General features: G+C 44.4%; 1 protein-coding gene across 1 annotated transcript; it reads left to right on the top strand.

Moving 5' to 3' along the window:
- Positions 1-7377: 7377 nt before the first annotated feature.
- Positions 7378-11980, top strand: LENG9 (leukocyte receptor cluster member 9). Its single transcript, XM_073657801.1, has 2 exons — positions 7378-7578; positions 10339-11980. Exon 2 carries the CDS (start codon positions 10348-10350, stop codon positions 11662-11664), a length of 1317 nt encoding a protein of 438 aa, XP_073513902.1. The 5' UTR covers positions 7378-7578; positions 10339-10347; the 3' UTR covers positions 11665-11980.
- Positions 11981-18954: the final 6974 nt, after the last annotated feature.

The following is an 18954-nucleotide window of genomic DNA, read 5'->3' as shown; positions in this document are numbered from 1 at the left end:
TAGAATTCCGCACATGCACATACAAAAAAAGGAAGACTAGCACTTCCACAAGGTCAACACCACTTGATGTGCATGCACGCCTTCTCGAGGCCTCCCTTGAGAAAAATGTTTTGTCCAAGAAGTATGTCCCCATTGGCTTCTTCCTGCCCGCTCAGGAAAGACTAGTCCGAGATTTGACTAGTCCAGGAGGTATGTCCCCGCTGGCTTCTCCCTGGCCGTTCCGCTAGACTGACAGGTCTCTCCCTATGTGTATTTAAGGAAAGACTAGTCCAAGATGTGACTAGTCCAAGAAGTATGTCCCCGCTGGCTTCTCCTCACCTGCTCAGCTACACAGACAGGTCCCTCCCTATGTGTACATAAGGAGAGACTAGGCAAATATGGGACTAGTCCAAGATGGGACTAGTCCAAGAGGTATGTCCCCGCTGGCTTCTCCCTGGCTGTTCAGCTGGACTGACAGGTCTCTCCCTATGTGTATATAAGGAAAGACTAGTCCAAGATGTGACTAGTCCAAGAGGTATGTCCCCACTGGCTTCTCCCTACGTGCTCAGCTAGACAGACAGGTCCCTCCCTAAGTGTACATGAGAGACAAGTCAAAGATGGGACTAGTCCAACAGGTTTGTCCCCTCTGGGTTCTCCCTGGCCGTTTAGCTAGACTGACAGGTCTCTCCCTATGTGTATGTAAGGAAAGACTAAACCAAGATGTGACTAGTCCAACAGGTATGTCCCCGCTGGCTTCTCCTCACCTGCTCAGCTACACAGACAGGTCCTTCCCTAAGTGTATATAGGGAGAGACTAGGCCAAGATGGGACTAGTCCAAGATAGTTGCGTAGTTTAAGCTTAAAAGTTAATAAAAATAACCCCCCTAAAATCCTGAGTCCAGATTTAGTTAAAGCATTCAATGAATTAAAATCCATGAAAGACATCACAGTAAAAAGGGCTGACAAAGGTGGCAAGATAGTTGTTTTAGACACTGAAACTTATAGGACGCAGATTTTGAAGCTTTTATCTGATGAAAAGACATATTCCCGCTTAAAATTTAATCCAACAAAAAAATTTAGTGAGCAAATCAACATCTTAATAGCGGAGGGTGTAAAATTGGGCATATTAACAAAAAAATCAGTGAATATTTAATATCATTGAATCCTGTAACACCTACAATGCATGCTCTGCCAAAGATACATAAAGATATCCTTCCATCCCCAATGCGACCAATAATCAATGGAATTGGATCATGTAATGAACGTCTCGGTGAGTGGTTAGATTCGATCTTACAACCTTTGGTACAGCGCGTGCCTGGATATATCAAAGACACCAAGGATATTTTAGATCAGTTGTCAAACAAAAGATGGTCATCAGATTACACCTGGATAGGCTGTGATATTAATTCTTTATATACTTCTATACCATGTTATGTAGCTATGGAAGCATTGAGATTCCATTTGGAAAAGTACAGTCCGTATCCTGATGTAATGCAAGAATATATATTAGATGTGACCAATTTTTTATTAAATCATAATTATTTTGTTTTTGACAGAATTTTTTATTTACAGATCCAAGGTGTCTCAATGGGTGCTCGTTCCTCACCTTCTTTGGCAAATCTGACCATGTCATATTGGGAACATTTTTTTTTGTATTCAGACAGTAATCCTTATATACCTAATTTGTCCTGGTATGGTAGATTTATTGATGATATGCTATTCATCTGGCAAGGAGATGAATCTGCCATTCCAGGATTTGTTACATTTTTGAATGACAATTCATTTAATTTGCGGTTTACTGTTTCTTATAGTTCAAAAGTTTTGGTGTTCTTAGATTTGATTCTTACGGGCATTGAAATTGTATCCACTGCTATTCATCGCAAACCATCTGCAGGTAATTCCATCATGCATTTTTCTAGTAATCAACCACAGCATGTAGCTAAAGCCATACCATTCCATAATGCATTTTTCTAGTAGTCAACCACAGCATGTAGCTAAAGCCATACCATTCCATCATGCATTTTTCTAGTAGTCAACCACAGCATGTAGCTAAAGCCATACCAGTAGGTGAGTTCACAAGAATTGTCAGAACTTGCTCTGATCCCATAGTTGTTGAAAATGAAGTAATATTAACCTCAAAAAGATTAAAACAACGGGGTTATCCCCAATGGGTATTGGACAGGGGTAAAAAAATGGTTTCTGACAAAAAATGGACTGATCTATTGCGTCCTAAAACAAAAGTAAAAAATGATATTTTGAACAGTAAACCTGTCATCTCGCTGCAATATAGTGCACAATTTTCAGAAAGAAAAAAATAGTTTACTAAACATCTACCAATACTTTTTGAAGATGAAACATTAGCATGCGTTTTGAAAAAAGGCTGCAATGCTGTAGCAAAAAAGACACCTTCATTAGGGGACTCACTTTTCCAACATTTTTTTCTGATCCACACATGAAAAAAGCACTTGGATGCAGCAAAAAGGACCGTTTAAATGTGGTTCACTGAAATGTCGCATGTGTTCATACACACTGTGCAGTTCTGTTTTTCATGATTCTGATCATTCAAATGAATATAAAATCAAACAGTATATTAATTGTGATTCAGAGAATGTGGTATACAAAATGAATTGCGCTACATGCGATACATTTTATATAGGTTGTACTACACGTAAATTAAAAGCTAGGTTTAATGAACATTATAATGACATACTGAATTCAAATAACACCAGTAGAAATGTCTCTGCTATCGCAAAGCATTTTATTATTAAGCACAATCGTGACATGTCTTCTTTGCAAGTTTTAGGTATTGAAAAACTTTTTCCGCATGCAAGAGGTGGAGATATAAAGCGAAAATTATTGACAAAAGAAGCGTATTGGATATTTAATCTGGATTCAAGAAGCCCAAAGGGTTTTAATAGAGAAACCATGTATCACTATTAACTGTTTTCATGCACCTGTTGCTTAATGTGGTAATTATGTCATGTGATTTGTTCCAACTGTTTTCATTGGCACATTTTTAGTATTTTAGAAAATCCTTTTCATTGTGTAGCTATGCAGTGATAAAGAACGCAAGTGAGCATTCGAAACGCGTTTTAATCCCCTACCCTGTCTATGTAACCTTTGTCATTTTTGCAAGTTTTTAATGGACGAAAAATAAAGAAAGAATTATTTTACCAGACGCTGGAACAACTATCCCTTTTCAGCATATTCTGGTGTGGATCCACCTGGTTCTGTGCAAGCTGGATTATAAGTACTGGGTGAGCTGGCTTTCCTTTTACTATATGTGAACTAGTCCAAGATGTATGTCCCCGCTGGCTTCTCCCCACTTGCTCAGCTGCACAGACAGGTCCCTCGCAATGTGTATATGAGAGACTAATCAAAGATGGGACTAGTCCAAGAGGTATGTCCCCGCTGGCGTCTCCCCACCTGCTCAGCTACACAGACAGGTCCCTCCCTATGTGTATATGAGAGACTAGTCCAAGATGGGACTAGTCCAAGAGGTATGTCCCCGCTGGCTTCTCCCCACCTGCTCAGCTACACAGACAGGTCCCTCCCTATGTGTACATGAGAGACTAGTCCAAGATGGGACTAGTCCAAGAGATATGTCCCCGCTGGCTTCTCCCCACCTGCTCAGCTACACAGACAGGTCCCTCCCTATGTGTATATGAGAGACTAGTCAAAGATGGGACTAGTCCAAGAGGTATGTCCCCGCTGGCTTCTCCCCACCTGCTCAGCTACACAGACAGGTCCCTCCCTATGTGTACATGAGAGACTAGTCCAAGATGGGACTAGTCCAAGAGGTATGTCCCCGCTGGCTTCTCCCCATCTGCTCAGCTACACAGACAGGTCACTCACTATGTGTACATGAGAGACTAGTCCAAGATGGGACTAGTCCAAGAGATATGTCCCCGCTGGCTTCTCCCCACCTGCTCAGCTACACAGACAGGTCCCTCCCTATGTGTACATGAGATACTAGTCCAAGATGGGACTAGTCCAAGAGATATGTCCCCACTGGCTTCTCCCCACCTGCTCAGCTACACAGACAGGTCCCTCCCTATGTGTACATGAGAGACTAGTCCAAGATGGGACTAGTCCAAAAGATATGTCCCCGCTGGCTTCTCCCCACCTGCTCAGCTACACAGACAGGTCCCTCCCTATGTGTACATGAGAGACTAGTCCAAGATAGGACTAGTCCAAGATATATGTCCTCTCTGGCTTCTCCCCACCTGCTCAGCTACACAGACAGGTCCCTCCCTATGTGTACATGAGAGACTAGTCCAAGATGGGACTAGTCCAAGAGATATGTCCCCGCTGGCTTCTCCCCACCTGCTCAGCTACACAGACAGGTCCCTCCCTATGTGTACATGAGAGACTAGTCCAAGATGGGACTAGTCCAAGAGATATGTCCCCGCTGGCTTCTCCCCACCTGCTCAGCTACACAGACAGGTCCCTCCCTATGTGTACATGAGAGACTAGTCCAAGATGGGACTAGTCCAAGAGATATGTCCCCACTGGCTTCTCCCCACCTGCTCAACTACACAGATAGGTCCCTCCCTATGTGTACATGAGAGACTAGTCCAAGATGGGACTAGTCCAAGAGATATGTCCCCACTGGCTTCTCCCCACCTGCTCAACTACACAGATAGGTCCCTCCCTATGTGTACATGAGAGACTAGTCCAAGATGGGACTAGTCCAAGATATAAGTCCTCTCTGGCTTCTCCCCATCTGCTCAGCTACACAGACAGGTACCTCCTTATGTGTACATGAGAGACTAGTCCAAGATGGGATTAGTCCAAGAGATATGTCCCCGCTGGCTTCTCCCCATCTGCTCAGCTACACAGACAGGTTCCTCCCTATGTGTACATGAGAGACTAGTCCAAGATGGGACTAGTCCAAGAGATATTTCCCCACTGACTTCTCCCAACCTGTCAGTCTAGCTAAATGAGTGAAGAGAAGCCGGCGGACATACCGATTGAACCAGTCACATCGTCCCCGATCATGCCTTCAATTATGTTTTTCTCTGAAACTGCAGCACTTCAGAGTAAGCATACATGGTAGAAATGCAAGAGCCAGGCAGCATGAATACTGAGAAAGGTTTACTTTAAATATGGGATTATCAGCTGCGGAGGGCCTGGAAAATTGAAGACCTCAATTTCAGAAACAGCGATTGGGTTAGAGATACACTGTGTCACTTTTCTTACTGCTATCAGTTCAGTTAAAAGAGAGGAATAAAGCAACTACAGTATGTGTCCATATACAGAGGGTCATGATTCACCGTGTGAGCTACAGTCAGAGAACTGTGGACTATAATGATTTTTACTTATTGATTAGTAAATAGACCTGGCCACCTGCTGTCACTACTAGAGGGAGCTTGTAGCATGTAAACTTTCTATCGAGTTCAATGGTTCACAAATAAATCAATATTGGCCAAAATAAGGAATGTAATGCTATAATCTTCATAATGATAGTCGCTTACTGCTGCCTTAAGCCATGGCAAGGTATCTATATGGATGGCAAATGATCATAGCAGATTGTAAACGGCCACACAGAAAATCTATTTTTCTTGTATTTTGAAAACATTAAAGGGGCACTGCCATCATGGACATTTATGGCACGTTCATAGTAAATGTCATAAATGTCTGATGAAGAAGGTTACAGGCCAACACGCTAGCTGAAATCATTTTTTGGAAAGGGACGCACATGCTCAATCAAATTCCTGGAGGCGCAAGACTCATCAGTATTTGATGATGCCATAATACCTAATGCTTAGGTAAGCCCTATCAGTCTGCGCTCAGCATGCAGGGTAATAATATATTATATATATCCAATTTATTATCATTAGAGATGAGCGAACACTTAAATACTCGGGTGCTCGTTACTGCAGTTGAGCAAATTGTAATGCTCGGGTGCTCATTTTGAGTAACGAATATAATGAAAGTCATTGGGAAACTCGAGCATTTTTCTGGCAGACCCTACAAAGAGGTCTGGAGGGGGCTGGAAAATCACTAAAATGGATGGAAACAGTGCGGAAATGGAATAGGAACAGCAAGGGGAAGACGCTTGGACACAGGTCGCTGCTGGGAACAATGTTGTCAGCGTATTACTCCACTTTTATGCACTGACAATAAAACATACAAAACCGAAGATAAAATGGATTTTACAGGAAAAAAAGGTTAGGAAACATTCTTTCTTGTATAATGACTTGTCTATAAGGCAAGTCATTTTTAGCAAAAAATAATTTAAAAAAATGATTTGGGGTCCCCCCCTTTTTTATAACCAGCTAAGGCAAAGCAGACAGCTGGGGGCTTATATGATCAGGTTGGGAAGGTCCCTGGTTAGTGGCCCCTTCCCAGCTTAAAAGTACAAGCCCGCAGCCACCGGAGAACTGGCACATCACATTAGATGCTCCAATTCTGGCGCCCTTTCTCAGCTCTTTCCGATTACCCTGCTGCGGTGGTAATAGGATTAAGGGTTGATGTCAGCAACTGGCACTGACATCAAGCCCTGGGGTTAGTAATGGAGAGGTGTCAGACACCCCCATTACTATCCCTGTAAGTAAAAATTAATAAACACGCACACACACAGAAAAGTCCCTTATTTTAATAAAAATAAAATCCAGAAACCCTCTTTCACCAATTTACTTCCCCCAAAAAATCCAACACCGGTCTGCTGAAGTCCAATGGATCTGCCATAATCCACATCAATGTCCCATGACGAGCCCCGTTCAAAATTCCAGGATATGGATCCCCGTTCCCGGTGCTTCGTAGGCTGTCACACCAGAACACAGATAGACCCGGTGACGCAATGCGGACAGCCAATCACAGCAATGCCAGTAGCCAACATGGCTACTACATTACTGTGTATGGCAGGCAATCCCTGCATCTTGATTGACTGTCCAACAGCCGCAAAACATGCGAGACAGGAGCTAGAGCATTGTGCTCAAGCACCCCCGAGTAATGAGCGTGCCAAAACACTCTAAAGCTCGATCGAGTAACAAACAGTGCCGAGCACGCTATCATGTTAAATCATGAATAATTAATAAAAATCCAATTATGGGAGTGCAAAAAAAAATAAAATAAAAATAACAAATCAGGTACACAAATCAGACAATAAAAATAAATGCTACTGCATATGCAACAAATTCCTTAAAAAAAACATATTTTTATTTTTTTTTTATCCTTGTGGCCAAAAAAGGCCAGCTTATCTAATAATATGCACTAAAAGTCTCATTCTGCATATGACTTTATTGTAAGATCCCAGGTTTCGCCTGATTTTGTCCCATGACATTTCAGAAAATCACTCGCGTTGGATTTGACGATTTCCTTTAATGACAAGTCTGCCATCTTGTGGTGAAAACATGCATCCCATCTATCCCAGAAAACCTTGCAGGGAAAGCCACTCTGTCAGGGTGTTCAGCTCTATGACCGCTGCCATGTGACTACATTGCTTCCTATATGTTTTGTTATGTTGTTTGCAGTAGCCAGGGACTATGACGTACGCTGCCGGTGACTCATGTACATAAACCAGATCACCCACGGTGCAAAGTGTCAGGGTAGAAGGCGAGGAAAGGAGGAAGAACGAGGAAGCGAACACATTTCTGTAAGTTTTGACATTAAAAGTTGGGATTTAGGGGGTAACGTTTTTCCTTGTGGAGAGAGACAAGCCAGGCCTGTCTTGTCAGAGTTAGGAGACTTATAGGCCATGCATGCTCCTCTGCAAAATTAAATATGAAAATTGCCTCTTCAGAGAGGAAGAGAACTAGAACTGTAGTACTCCGTCTGATATCATCTTGAGAGAAAAGAATTAACGTAAGGCTGTATTCACACATCCGGAGAAATGGACAGATTTTTTTTTTTATTATGGGTCATCCCAATTGCTTGTTTTTTTTAATGAAGCAGGTAAACTGTCTGAACTTTTTTTATCCATTGATTCTTAAAAATAGATCAGTTAAAAAACAGAAGGATCTCTGAAGTGCAAAGTACGTCTTCCGTGTTTCATCCGTTTTATACGGATCCCTATAGACTTTAATGGCAGAGATGGATCCGAATAAGATCAAGTACAAGGCTCAGTTGTAAAAACTAATGTGTGTGTGGATCAAAGAAACTCTATGGTGAGAAAAAAAAAACGGACAGCATCCGTGTAGCAAGGATATTTAGGGATACATTGCAACAATAACCCAGGAAACTGTATTTGATCATGTACATTTTAAAATGTTGATTAATAAAAATGGATGACACACGGAAAAAACAAACGCATGGATGACAATACGGATGAAAATCGTCTGAGTGTCCATGCGGCAAAATACACAAATAAAACTTATACCGCAAGACAGATTGACTTAAAAAAAGGTGCCGATGGTCAGTTTATGCAGCGTAGAAAAATGAAGAGTGGGCACGAGAATTACATAAATCTCATCCACCTTTGTTGGAACCGTAAGACGCCGTATTTTTTTTTGTGCTCGAAAATTTGCAGCAGAAAAAATGTACCAAATGGTCATTGTTGAAACTGAGCCTTAAACACAGCAGATTTTCTGCACGAAAAAAGCAGCAGAAAAAAATTAAGCATTTACTCTGGGAACATTGTCTTAAAGAGGTTGTCCATTACCTTTTCCATTTATGCCTTATCTTTAGAATAGGTCATCAATGTCTGATGGCCGGGGTCTGACCCCCGGCACCCCTGCTGATCAGCTGATATCAGTGTCGGCGGCCGCCAGTACTCACTTGCGGAGCTGGCCGTCTTCTGGTAGTGGCCGCATCAAGGTACTACACCTCCGCCTCCTATTAATTTGAATAGGAGGCGGATGTCCAGTACCAAGCCTCGGCCACTATCAGAAGACAGCCAGCTACGCAAGTGAGTACTTCAAGCCTCAGCCATCAATAACAGCTGATCGTCGGCAGTGCTGGGTGTTGGACTCTGGCCATCAGACATTGATGACCTATCCCAAGGATAGGTCATCAATAAAAAAGTAGTGGATGTGACGAAACAGCTTTGTATCTTAATCAGCCAGATGTCTAGATTTGTTAAGCCAAAATAAATACACTATTGTGTTTGTGTTGACTTGTGAATGTATGTGTTTTTCAGTGGCTGGTCAAGAAGGACATACTATTATGTGTATAAAAGTATGAAGAAATCCGGCACCAAAGCAATATGTTCCAAAGCTTTATTCCAAAAAGTTCTTAGGTATAAAAACACAGGCCAACATTTTTTGGAGGTGAAGGGCTTAATCCAGCAGGGTCCCAGGAAACTGGTTTACGTGTTTCAGGGCTATATGTGCCCCTTAATCATAACCTAGGAATAAAACTTTGGAACATATTGCTTTGGTGCTGGATTTCTTCATACTTCTATCAGACTCTTTGGGATTGCAGCCAGGCACAAAGGGACCGCTGAGCAGGAAAAAAAACCTTTTTTACTTATTATTACGTGTATAAACCTGAATGCTGACTTCTCTTAGTTTAACAAAGAAAACAGCAGCGGGGGAAAGGATGTACAGTTCCGTGGAATTACATATGGAAACTAGCAGAATTTTTCCAGAGGATCTAACTAAAAAAAAAAAAAACACCTTAGTGTTTCTTTGTTCCTGATTTTTTTCTCTTACTGTACCTAAAATGGTAATTAATCTCATCCCATAAGCTTAAAGAGGTTGTCCACTGTGACGAAACAGCGTGTTATCTTAATCAGCTAGACGTCTAGATTTGTTAAACCAAGAGAAGTCAACATTCAGGTTTATACATATAATAGTATGTCCTTCTTGACCAGCCACTGAAAAATGCATACATTCACAAGTCAACACAAACACAATAGTGTATTTCTCTTAGCTTAACAAATCTAGACATCTGGCTGATTAATATAACAAGTTGTTTTGTCACAGTGGACAACCTCTTTAAGCTTATGGGATGAGATTACAATTTTAGGTACAATAAGAGAAAAAAATCAGGAACAAAAAAACGCTAAGGTTTTTTTTTTTAGTTAGGGCACTTGGAAAAATTCTGCTAGTTTCCATTTGTAATTCCACAGAACTGTACATCCTTTCCCCCACTGCTGTTTTCTTGCATTGAATAGTATCACTCATACGTAAGTGCTAGGTTAAGAGTCCACAAATACTCAGCATTGCATTAGAAAAAAAACATGCGCCAATTGCATAAAATTCATTAGGGTCGAATTTTTGCAATTGAACACCTGGAACAGTTTCAGTAATGCCATGATTTTAGGTAACGCCATGAATCCCTAGCCTAGATGTGACATCGAAGTATAGTTGCGTAGTCCCACGCAAAGGATTGGCCAACACATTTTGCTAACCTGATTTTCCTTCCTACTATCGTATTTATCCTAACCGCCACTTCATGTTTTATCTTTCCATAGTAATAAAATATGGAGAATACAGACAATGATGGTGACACGAAGGACGATGAGGTCAATATGGAAGGAGCAACCTCACAGAATGAAGAAACTGGAACAACAGAAGAAGCAGAAGTAACACCTGACGATACTATCTGCCAATTTTTTCTATTGGGGCGCTGCAGGTTTGGAGATAAATGTAGGAACCGCCATATCGGATTGCCTTCAGCATCCAATGACTCTCATGTGACCAAAGATAATAAAGGCAAAGGTAATCAAGCATCTAAACCAAAGGGAAAGAAGCCACCAATGAAGACAGCCACTGATGTCATCTCCCGGATTCAATGGGACACACAATTGCCAAAAGAACGTTTCATCGTTGGTTATCTTGATAGGTTCTTAGGAACAATTGAAAAACCTTTCTCGGCTTTTTGTTGGGAAGATTTGGCATCTTTAGGGGTAGATGTTCTTGCTATACCCAAACATCGCATTCAATATTTCAAATATCAAGATTTGGTGGTGTGGGACAAGGTCAGCCGCATAGATAACATCTTTGGGTCAACAGGAAGCAGCTTGACAATCTTGGATATCATTGATAGGTATGAATTAATGATGCAAGCAGAAAGAAACAAGGTGGAAGATAATAGTGGACAGGAGCAAGATGATGTGACTGCTAATGAAGTCGAAGAACCCAAAGTCGAAGAACTCGAAGAGAAGGACTGTGCTACAGTAGATCATGCAGATACCAGAAGATTGAGACCTACGCATTTCATCGCAGTCCGTATAAGCAGTGAAGATGTGAAATGTTCAGTAAAAGAAGTTCAAAATGTCCTCCAAAAACATAACATCGATATGGCAGAATTTTGTATCCCACTGCCGGAACTTCACTTAACTTTGTGCCTTTTGCACTTGGAGTCTTCTGAGGACATTGAAGCTGCCTACACGGTGCTTCAAGAACTAAAAAGCGACATGCAACGTCTTCTTCCTCCGAGTCTTATCCTAAGCTTTGAAGGACTGAAGGACTTTCATTCGCGAGTGCTGTATTTGGAACCTGCGCCCATTCCAGGGTTTGGAAGTTTTGTCAACAGACTAAACCAAAGTTTTCGCACTAAAGGTCTGAAAATAATTGATCCACCACAAGCCAACAGCTTCCATTTAACCATAGCAAAAATGCCTCGAAGTGTCGCAAGTAGAAACCCAAGTCTTCTCTTCAGGCCTGAGGTGTACAGAACTGTTACGCTGACGCATTTTGGGGCACAACATATTGATTGCCTTAGTTTCTGTTATGCTGGGAGCTCAAGACGGACTGATGGCTTCTATACAACACTTCTAGAATTACCTCTCTACTGATTTCACTATGTATAATTCTAGAATTAATTTTCAAAATATTGAATTATCTCGCTCACTGTATATTAGAGGTCAAATCCTATATGTGAGCAGACCCGTAAATTAACTTTCTTTACTGTAGTAAAGGGGCTTGGCTAAGCTGTTCAAGTGGGTTTAGAGGATAGGATAAAACATGGCTCCAGTCTATGGCATATGATGGATATTGTAGCCGACCAATTTTCCCTTTTATGAAACTGATTTGCAATATCAAAGAGGGGGATGTAGAGCTGTTATTTTGAGAAAAATAAATAAATAACCATCTGTTTTTTCTAATACTATACTTAACATGTCTGTTGGTAAAATATTTTCTTTCTTAAATACATGTGTTTTTGGTTACAATCAATATTGCAATTTGTTTTGTTGAAAAGTTTTGCAACGTTTTCCTTCTATAGCTTCTGTCTTGCACCGTCGCAGACTGAGTTAACTGAGAATCCATCAGTAAGCTCGTTCTGATGATCCATTAGGAAGGTTTTTAACTCTTTCATCCTGTCTCAGCTGCTGATTTATGAAAATCAGAGGTCAAACATCAAAGTTAAATGTGCAGGGAAACAAGGAGCTTGTAAAAGAAAAACAATGTAAAATTTTAAACGAAAAATTATTTTTTAGCCCTAAATACATGCAGGTAAGTATAAAAGAATTTGGACAACTCCTTTAAGTCCCATCCTGGGAGCACAAAAAGACCTACTTTGGGGCAGAAACGCTTACGTCTGGATGTGGTTTAGGTAAATGTATTCATTTTTTTGCTTTGGACATGCCAACACCAGATTGGCAGTTTTCTGTGTACACTGTGCATAGGCAGAAAGCTGCCAATCAGTGGAGGGGTCGGGGTTATACAGAGCTCGTGAATATGGAGGACTACCTGGCAGCAGGTTTATCAGTCCTGAAATGATAATCTGCTAAGAAAGTGATTTTATCAAAACTACAGCAAGCAGCCCAGTAAGTGACACATCACTGGAATCAGGGTCTCTAGATTATGCTGCTCTTACATTAGGTGGCAAAAACCTGGCGACAGATTCCCTTGAAGGGGTTGCGGACAACCCTTTTAACAAGATTACTCAACTTTTTAAGAAGACTACCGTATTTTTCGGACTATAAGACGCACCGGACCATAAAACGCACCTAGGTTTTAGAGGAGGAAAATAAAAAAAAAATTTAAGCAAAACATGTGTTCATGATGCACTTTTTAGGGGGAGGGGGTCTTCTGCTGACACTGGTATAGGGGTAATATCCCCCAATTCTGACAATATCCCCTATCCTGGTATATAGCCCCCCCCTTTCTTTTATACGTGGTCCCCATTCCCATCCTGGTATGCCTGGCATCCCTCCATCCTGGTATGCATGGAACCCCTCCATCCTGGTATGCATGGCCCCCTCATCCCTATCCTGGTATGCATGGCACCCCTCATCCCCATCCTGGTATGCATGGCCCCCTCATCCCTATCCTGGTATGCATGGCACCCCTCATCCCCATCCTGGTATGCATGGCACCCCTCATCCCCATCCTGGTATGCATGGCACCCCTCATCCCCATCCTGGTATGCATAGCACCCCTCATCCCCGTCCTGGTATGCATGGCACCCCTCATCCCTGTCCTGGTATGCATTGCACCCCTCATCCCTGTCCTGGTATGCATGGCACCCCTAATCCCCATCCCGGTATGCATGGCACCCCTAATCCCCATCCCGGTATGCATGGCACCCCTAATCCCTATCCTGGTATGCATGGCACCCCTCATCTTTATCTTGTTATGTATGGCCCCCTCATCTTTATCCTGTTATGTATGGCCCCCTCAGCGTTACCCTGGTATGTATGGCCCCCTCATCCTTTCCCTGGTATGTATGGTCCCCTCATCCTTACCCTGGTATGTATGGCCCCCTCATCCTTATTCTAGTATGCATGGTCCCCCTAATCCCCATCATGCTGCACATAAAAAAAAATAAACACTCCTCCTCACCTTTCTTCTCTCCTCCAGCGCTGCGTCCTGTCTGCCTGCACTGATCTCTCCATGTGAGCCGCGCATGACATCACTGCCATGCACGGCTCACATGGAGAGATCAGCTGCCCAAGCGGTCCGTCATGGTTTCAGCAATCTGATCAATAATTTTAAGCCTTAAGTCAGTAGGATCCTTATTATGCGCCATAGAAAAATGTTTAGAAACGCTATGTAGAAGGAAACCACTACGAATGTTAGACCTATGCTTATTTATCCGTGCATGCATGGCCTGTATCGTACGGCCCACGTATTGTAGGCCACACGTACATTCAAGAAGCTATACCACGAACATGGAGTGACAGTTTAAAAATTGTCTAATGGTATATGTTTTGCCAGTGGTATTCGAGGAGAAAGTCTTTGAACCACTCAAGATGCTCTGTGTAGCATCGGCGTCTCTGCCCCCTACCAGGCAGAGACGCCGTCCTTCTCACCTCCCCGCTCCCTGCGCGGCGTCCTCCTGCGCTCCTCTTCCTGCTGCTTCTGGCTGTCTAGTTGTTCTAGCGCTTCCCTAACACCGCACAATTCCTTCTTTCTTGATTGCTAATCTCCCTTGGGGAGAGCGGTGGAAGCTGCTCTGCTTACAACTAGCCTACTACAGGACCAGCCGTGATGTCATTGTGGAACGCTCACTTCGGTCACACAGTCCCGGTCATATGACCACTGAAGCAGGAAGAAACTCCTTACAGCAGTCCCTGTTAAGCTGCGGTCTTCATACAGACTCCCACCTGGAAGCGTTTTCCCTTGTTGTGCGGGGCTCCTTGACACAACAGGACCAGGTGAGCGGTCACAACATCTCCCCCTTCTTCCCCACCCAAACCTCAGGTTCTTCACCATTGGCGCTCCAACTGTTTTTGTTTTCCAAGTGAGCTGTCATGAAAGATTCAGATAAAATAAATGTTCTCAATTGATCCTCTTTGATAGTGATACAGGTTAATGCCAATTGGCAAGGGTATCTTTGAATATTTTCTTCCCTTTCTTGGATCCCTGGAACTGAAGAACACTGTTTTTATGATTCATCCAAAGGCTGGAGATTTCCAGGTACCTTGGTCACTTTATTTTAAGAAATGTTTTAGACATGATTTTTTGGCTAATATATATTACAGGTTTTTCTCTTGCACTTGTTAGTAAATAAAAGGCTTCCTCATAAGACTACACAGCCATCCTGTTCACAAAATGTCTGTCTCTCTTCCACCGCTGAGTGTCTTGGATGCAGTGAGTGACTGCTCAGTCGTCCAGTCTTGTGCCAGGGGCGTGCAGAGCTGTCAGTATTTTGACACACAGCTCAGTTGTCCAATCAGAGACAGGGAAGTGCTGCGGTTACTTCAGGTGTTCCCTGTTTAGTGGTTACCCAGCTATTTTACTAAGCTGACAGTCCCAGGTGCCAGTCATAGCGTTCAGCTCAGCGTGGTTTGTTCTCTGTGCTTTATGCCCTGAATTCTAACATTCTGATCTTTTTTTCCAGACCCTAGCTTTGCCTATTGACTACACGTTTGTATTACCCCTTTTGCCTTGACTCACTTTGACCTTGGAATTTTGACTCAGGCCTGTGACCTGACTACACCTTTGTCTTTTCCCTGTTTATGACGTACCCTCCTGGTTCTTGACCTAGGACTCCTTAATTATCCTGACTCACGACTTATCCGTGAGAAATTACTTAGTATCACAGGCTGCTGATGGAGAAAAATGTGACCAGACCGGTTATCAGACTCCAAGTAAAAAAGTTCTCATGCTGTTTTTTTTCATTGGTGGAGGCTGATGGACAGACCTCCTCCTCCATTAGTGGTCATAGAACCAGGGCACTTTGAAGCATGTGAGAAATGCTGCACTAATAAGTGCCAGAGGCATAGTTCTGTATTAGTGACATAAAACTATATGCCCGACATTTCTTAAAGATAAAGTGACCAACAACCTTTACCACCCAACTTCCCCCCTCCTGTAAACATCAAGAGTATGGAAATCTTCTTCTTGCTGGTTTGAAGGATGACAAAATGAAGAAAGAACAATGTTTTGGGACGCATCGACCACAAAATCTGGATCCAATCCTCTAGATGTTGTAATTTAACCAAGTTAATTTGTTCCCCATGAAATCCTCCTGTGATCTAATTTTACTATAGGCTCAAAAGGATACATGGAGAGAGCTTGATGTACAGTGCACCAATTACTGGATGGAAGCGAGAAGCTCCTCGAGACTGGTGTGCGTTCATAGTGTGTTTGATCTATCTAGAATTAGCCAAGTCTTAGTCAAAATTAAGTACAGAGATCTGGACTTTTACTGTATAGGGTTTTTATTTCCGTCAGAGGTCCTTATTAAACCACGTAAAAGATTGGTAAAGTATCTGGATGAGGAAGATTCGAAGGATTCTGTCACACCCGTGGACAAGGTTGTCCATATGCTGGCTTACATGGCAACAGTAACACATCTTCTGCCTTGTTAGGACATCTGAATTATCACATATGACAGACTTCTCATTTTGTGGGTACAGTTTCTACTACAGCAGACCACCATACATAATGTTTTAGGCTCAGGATGATAATGAATACCAACTGGTTGAAGAAGAGTCAGATCGCGTTGCAGATACGTGAATCTAAAACAATGCCAACCGCATCCAGTTGTACTTGATTCCTAGAGTGGAGACAACCTTTGGTAGATGTGTGGCACCCCAGGTCTGGTCGCCACAGTGGCAGCAATGTCATGTCTGAGAGCATGTGGGAGGTTCCCTGGTTGGGGACAATTAGCATGCAGCACCTCCTGCCTCAGTCCAGGGAGCGGAGAAACCTGCCCTTTATAAACTGGATCTGGGACGGGGTTAGACAGACCAGTTAAAGACCAGTTAGAAACAAGTTAGAGAGAAGTTCCAGTGAAGTTGCAGATAGGGACAGGTCAGCAGCAGGCTGAGGAGTCCCTGTAGGCAGAGGAGGAACACAAGGCCAGGAGGGGAGCTAGCAGAGTTCGTCCTGGCTAGAGACTTACAAAGCCGGACACTGGAGTCCGAGGCTGTGAGGGTTATAAGCCCAGCAGCAGCAGAAAACCACCACGCAGGGGACTTCAAGTCCTCTGGCCCAAGGAAGCCCGGAGGCTCAGCCACACGAGAGGGACCACTACTGCCCCGGAGGGGTGAGAAGTATGGAAGGCCCGAGTCGACAGTCATACGGGTGAGAACACGGTACACTCAGAGACGTGGGCTACCACCACACTACAGCGGGATAGCCAAGAAAGAGTGAAGTCAGAACGGTAGGCCTACAAACTCCCTGTTATGCACACGCCCGGACTGACTTGCGTGTGCGTGTTTAGTGATCCCACTGGACCATGAACCGGAGAGTGCCTGGAGGGGCGTAACTAAGTATCTACCCGATCCGACCAAGGTTGCACGACGGCTAACGACGCCAGTGCACCAGGGAGGAACCGAGCAGAGGGACCAGGTGATACTCCAGGACAGACCCCGGACACGGCTGTTGACCCACACCGGAGAATACAGGAACAGGCAGGTTAGGCTGGCACACTGACTGGTGGGTATAGGCAGGCACGGCAAGTATGCAGACAGGCAGGCACTGGTAACCACGACTGGTATGCAGGCAGGGAGTACTGGCAAGCACGGCTGGAGTGCCGACAGGGAGGCACTAGCAGGTTGGAGCACAGGCTGGATAAGGTCCAGTAAAGACTGGGACTCAGGAACAGAACCGCAGATGCGGTAGACAAGCAGAGCAGAGCGAGACCGCCGGAGCGGTAAGCAAAGGCAGAGCAGAGCGAGACCGCCTGGAGCAGTGAGTAAAGGCAGAGCAGAGAGAGACCGCCTGGAGCGGTGAGCAAAGGCAGAGCAGAGCGAGACCGCCTGGAGCGGTGAGCAAAGGCAGAGCAGAGCGAGACCGCCTGGAGTGGCGAGCAAAGGCAGAGCAGAGCGAGACCGCCTGGAGTGGCGAGCAAAGGCAGAGCAGGCAAGAACCGCCGGAGCGGTGAGCAAGGCAGAGCAGGCAAGAACCGCCGGAGCGGTGAGCAAGGCAGAGCAGGCAAGAACCGCCGGAGCGGTGAGCAAGGCAGAGCAGGCAAGAACCGCCGGAGCGGTGAGCAACGCAGAGCAGGCAAGAACTGCCGGAGCGGTGAGCAAGGCAGAGCAGGCAAGAACCGCCGGAGCAGTGAGCAAGGCAGAACAGGCAAGAACCGCCGGAGGGGTGAGCAAGGCAGAGCAGGCAAGAACCGCCGGAGCGGTGAGCAAGGCAGAGCAGGCAAGAACCACCGGAGCGGTGAGCAAAGGCAGAGCAGAGGGGACAGGGCTCTGTTCCCACGGAACAGACTGGAAGGGAAAGGCAGAACCAGATACACACAAGATACTAGCAATGAAGTAGCGAGTGGACTCTAAACTCACAAACGGAAGTACAGCGACAACGAGTAGGAGTTAGGTGCAGGTACAGACTCTGCAGAAAAGAGAAGGTACGGACATAGAGAGAAACAGGAAACAGGCTAGGAGAGAGTTCAGACAGGAACTGCTACTGAAGGAGATACAGGAGCCAGTCTGGGAATACAGTCCCCAGAGTGGTGGAAACAGACAAGAACAAATCAGGACCTGTCACATTCAGAGTCAAGAGGCTCACTGAATCAAAGCGTTGCTCAGGCATCAGCTACCAGGTGAAGCTGGTTTAAATATCCAGTGACTGACAACAATAGGCTGAGGACGCCTTAGGGGTGTGCCCACAGCAGCTACAAGAAACAGGAAGTGACCGGGCCGCCGCCCTAAGCAGTCAGAACAGAGTCAAACAGACAGCATGGAAAGAAGCCAGGCTAGCAGACAGGACTGATGAACAAGTTTGCGATCTTGCATAGTGGGAGATGGAGCCCTATGCAAGAATGCCGCCAGGTATGTTACACTCACCCTGACCAGAGGGATTTCCCAGTTGCTCTCAGACTGACCAGGCCTCCATTGTTAACCTGTATTCCGGACGGGTCCCTTAATACCACCAACAGTAAAGACCCTGAGTTACAAGACAGACTCCGTGTGGTTACTGCTGCTCCCGTGCACCATCACCACCAACATCATTATTTACTGCCCTGAGGCTATACTCCTCCCGTGGGAGTTATACTACCCTCAGCTGCACCCACAACACCAGCCTCAGCGGTCTGCCCTGCAGCGGCGGTTCACTCTGACCGCAATCCACGGGTGGCGTAGTCGGACATTTAATCACAAAACCCTATAAATAGACCGCCATTTGGGTTGACCACCCTGAGCCACGGGACCGGGTCCCCGCCACGCAAGGACTACAACCCCCAG

This window comes from Phyllobates terribilis, unplaced genomic scaffold (genome assembly GCF_046119375.1).
Source record: "Phyllobates terribilis strain yellow unplaced genomic scaffold, ASM4611937v1 Scaffold_12__6_contigs__length_324123572, whole genome shotgun sequence".
NCBI classification, from domain to species: Eukaryota; Metazoa; Chordata; class Amphibia; order Anura; family Dendrobatidae; genus Phyllobates; species Phyllobates terribilis.
Note: the sequence above shows the minus strand (reverse complement) of the source record. Positions and strands in the feature narration are given on the sequence as shown.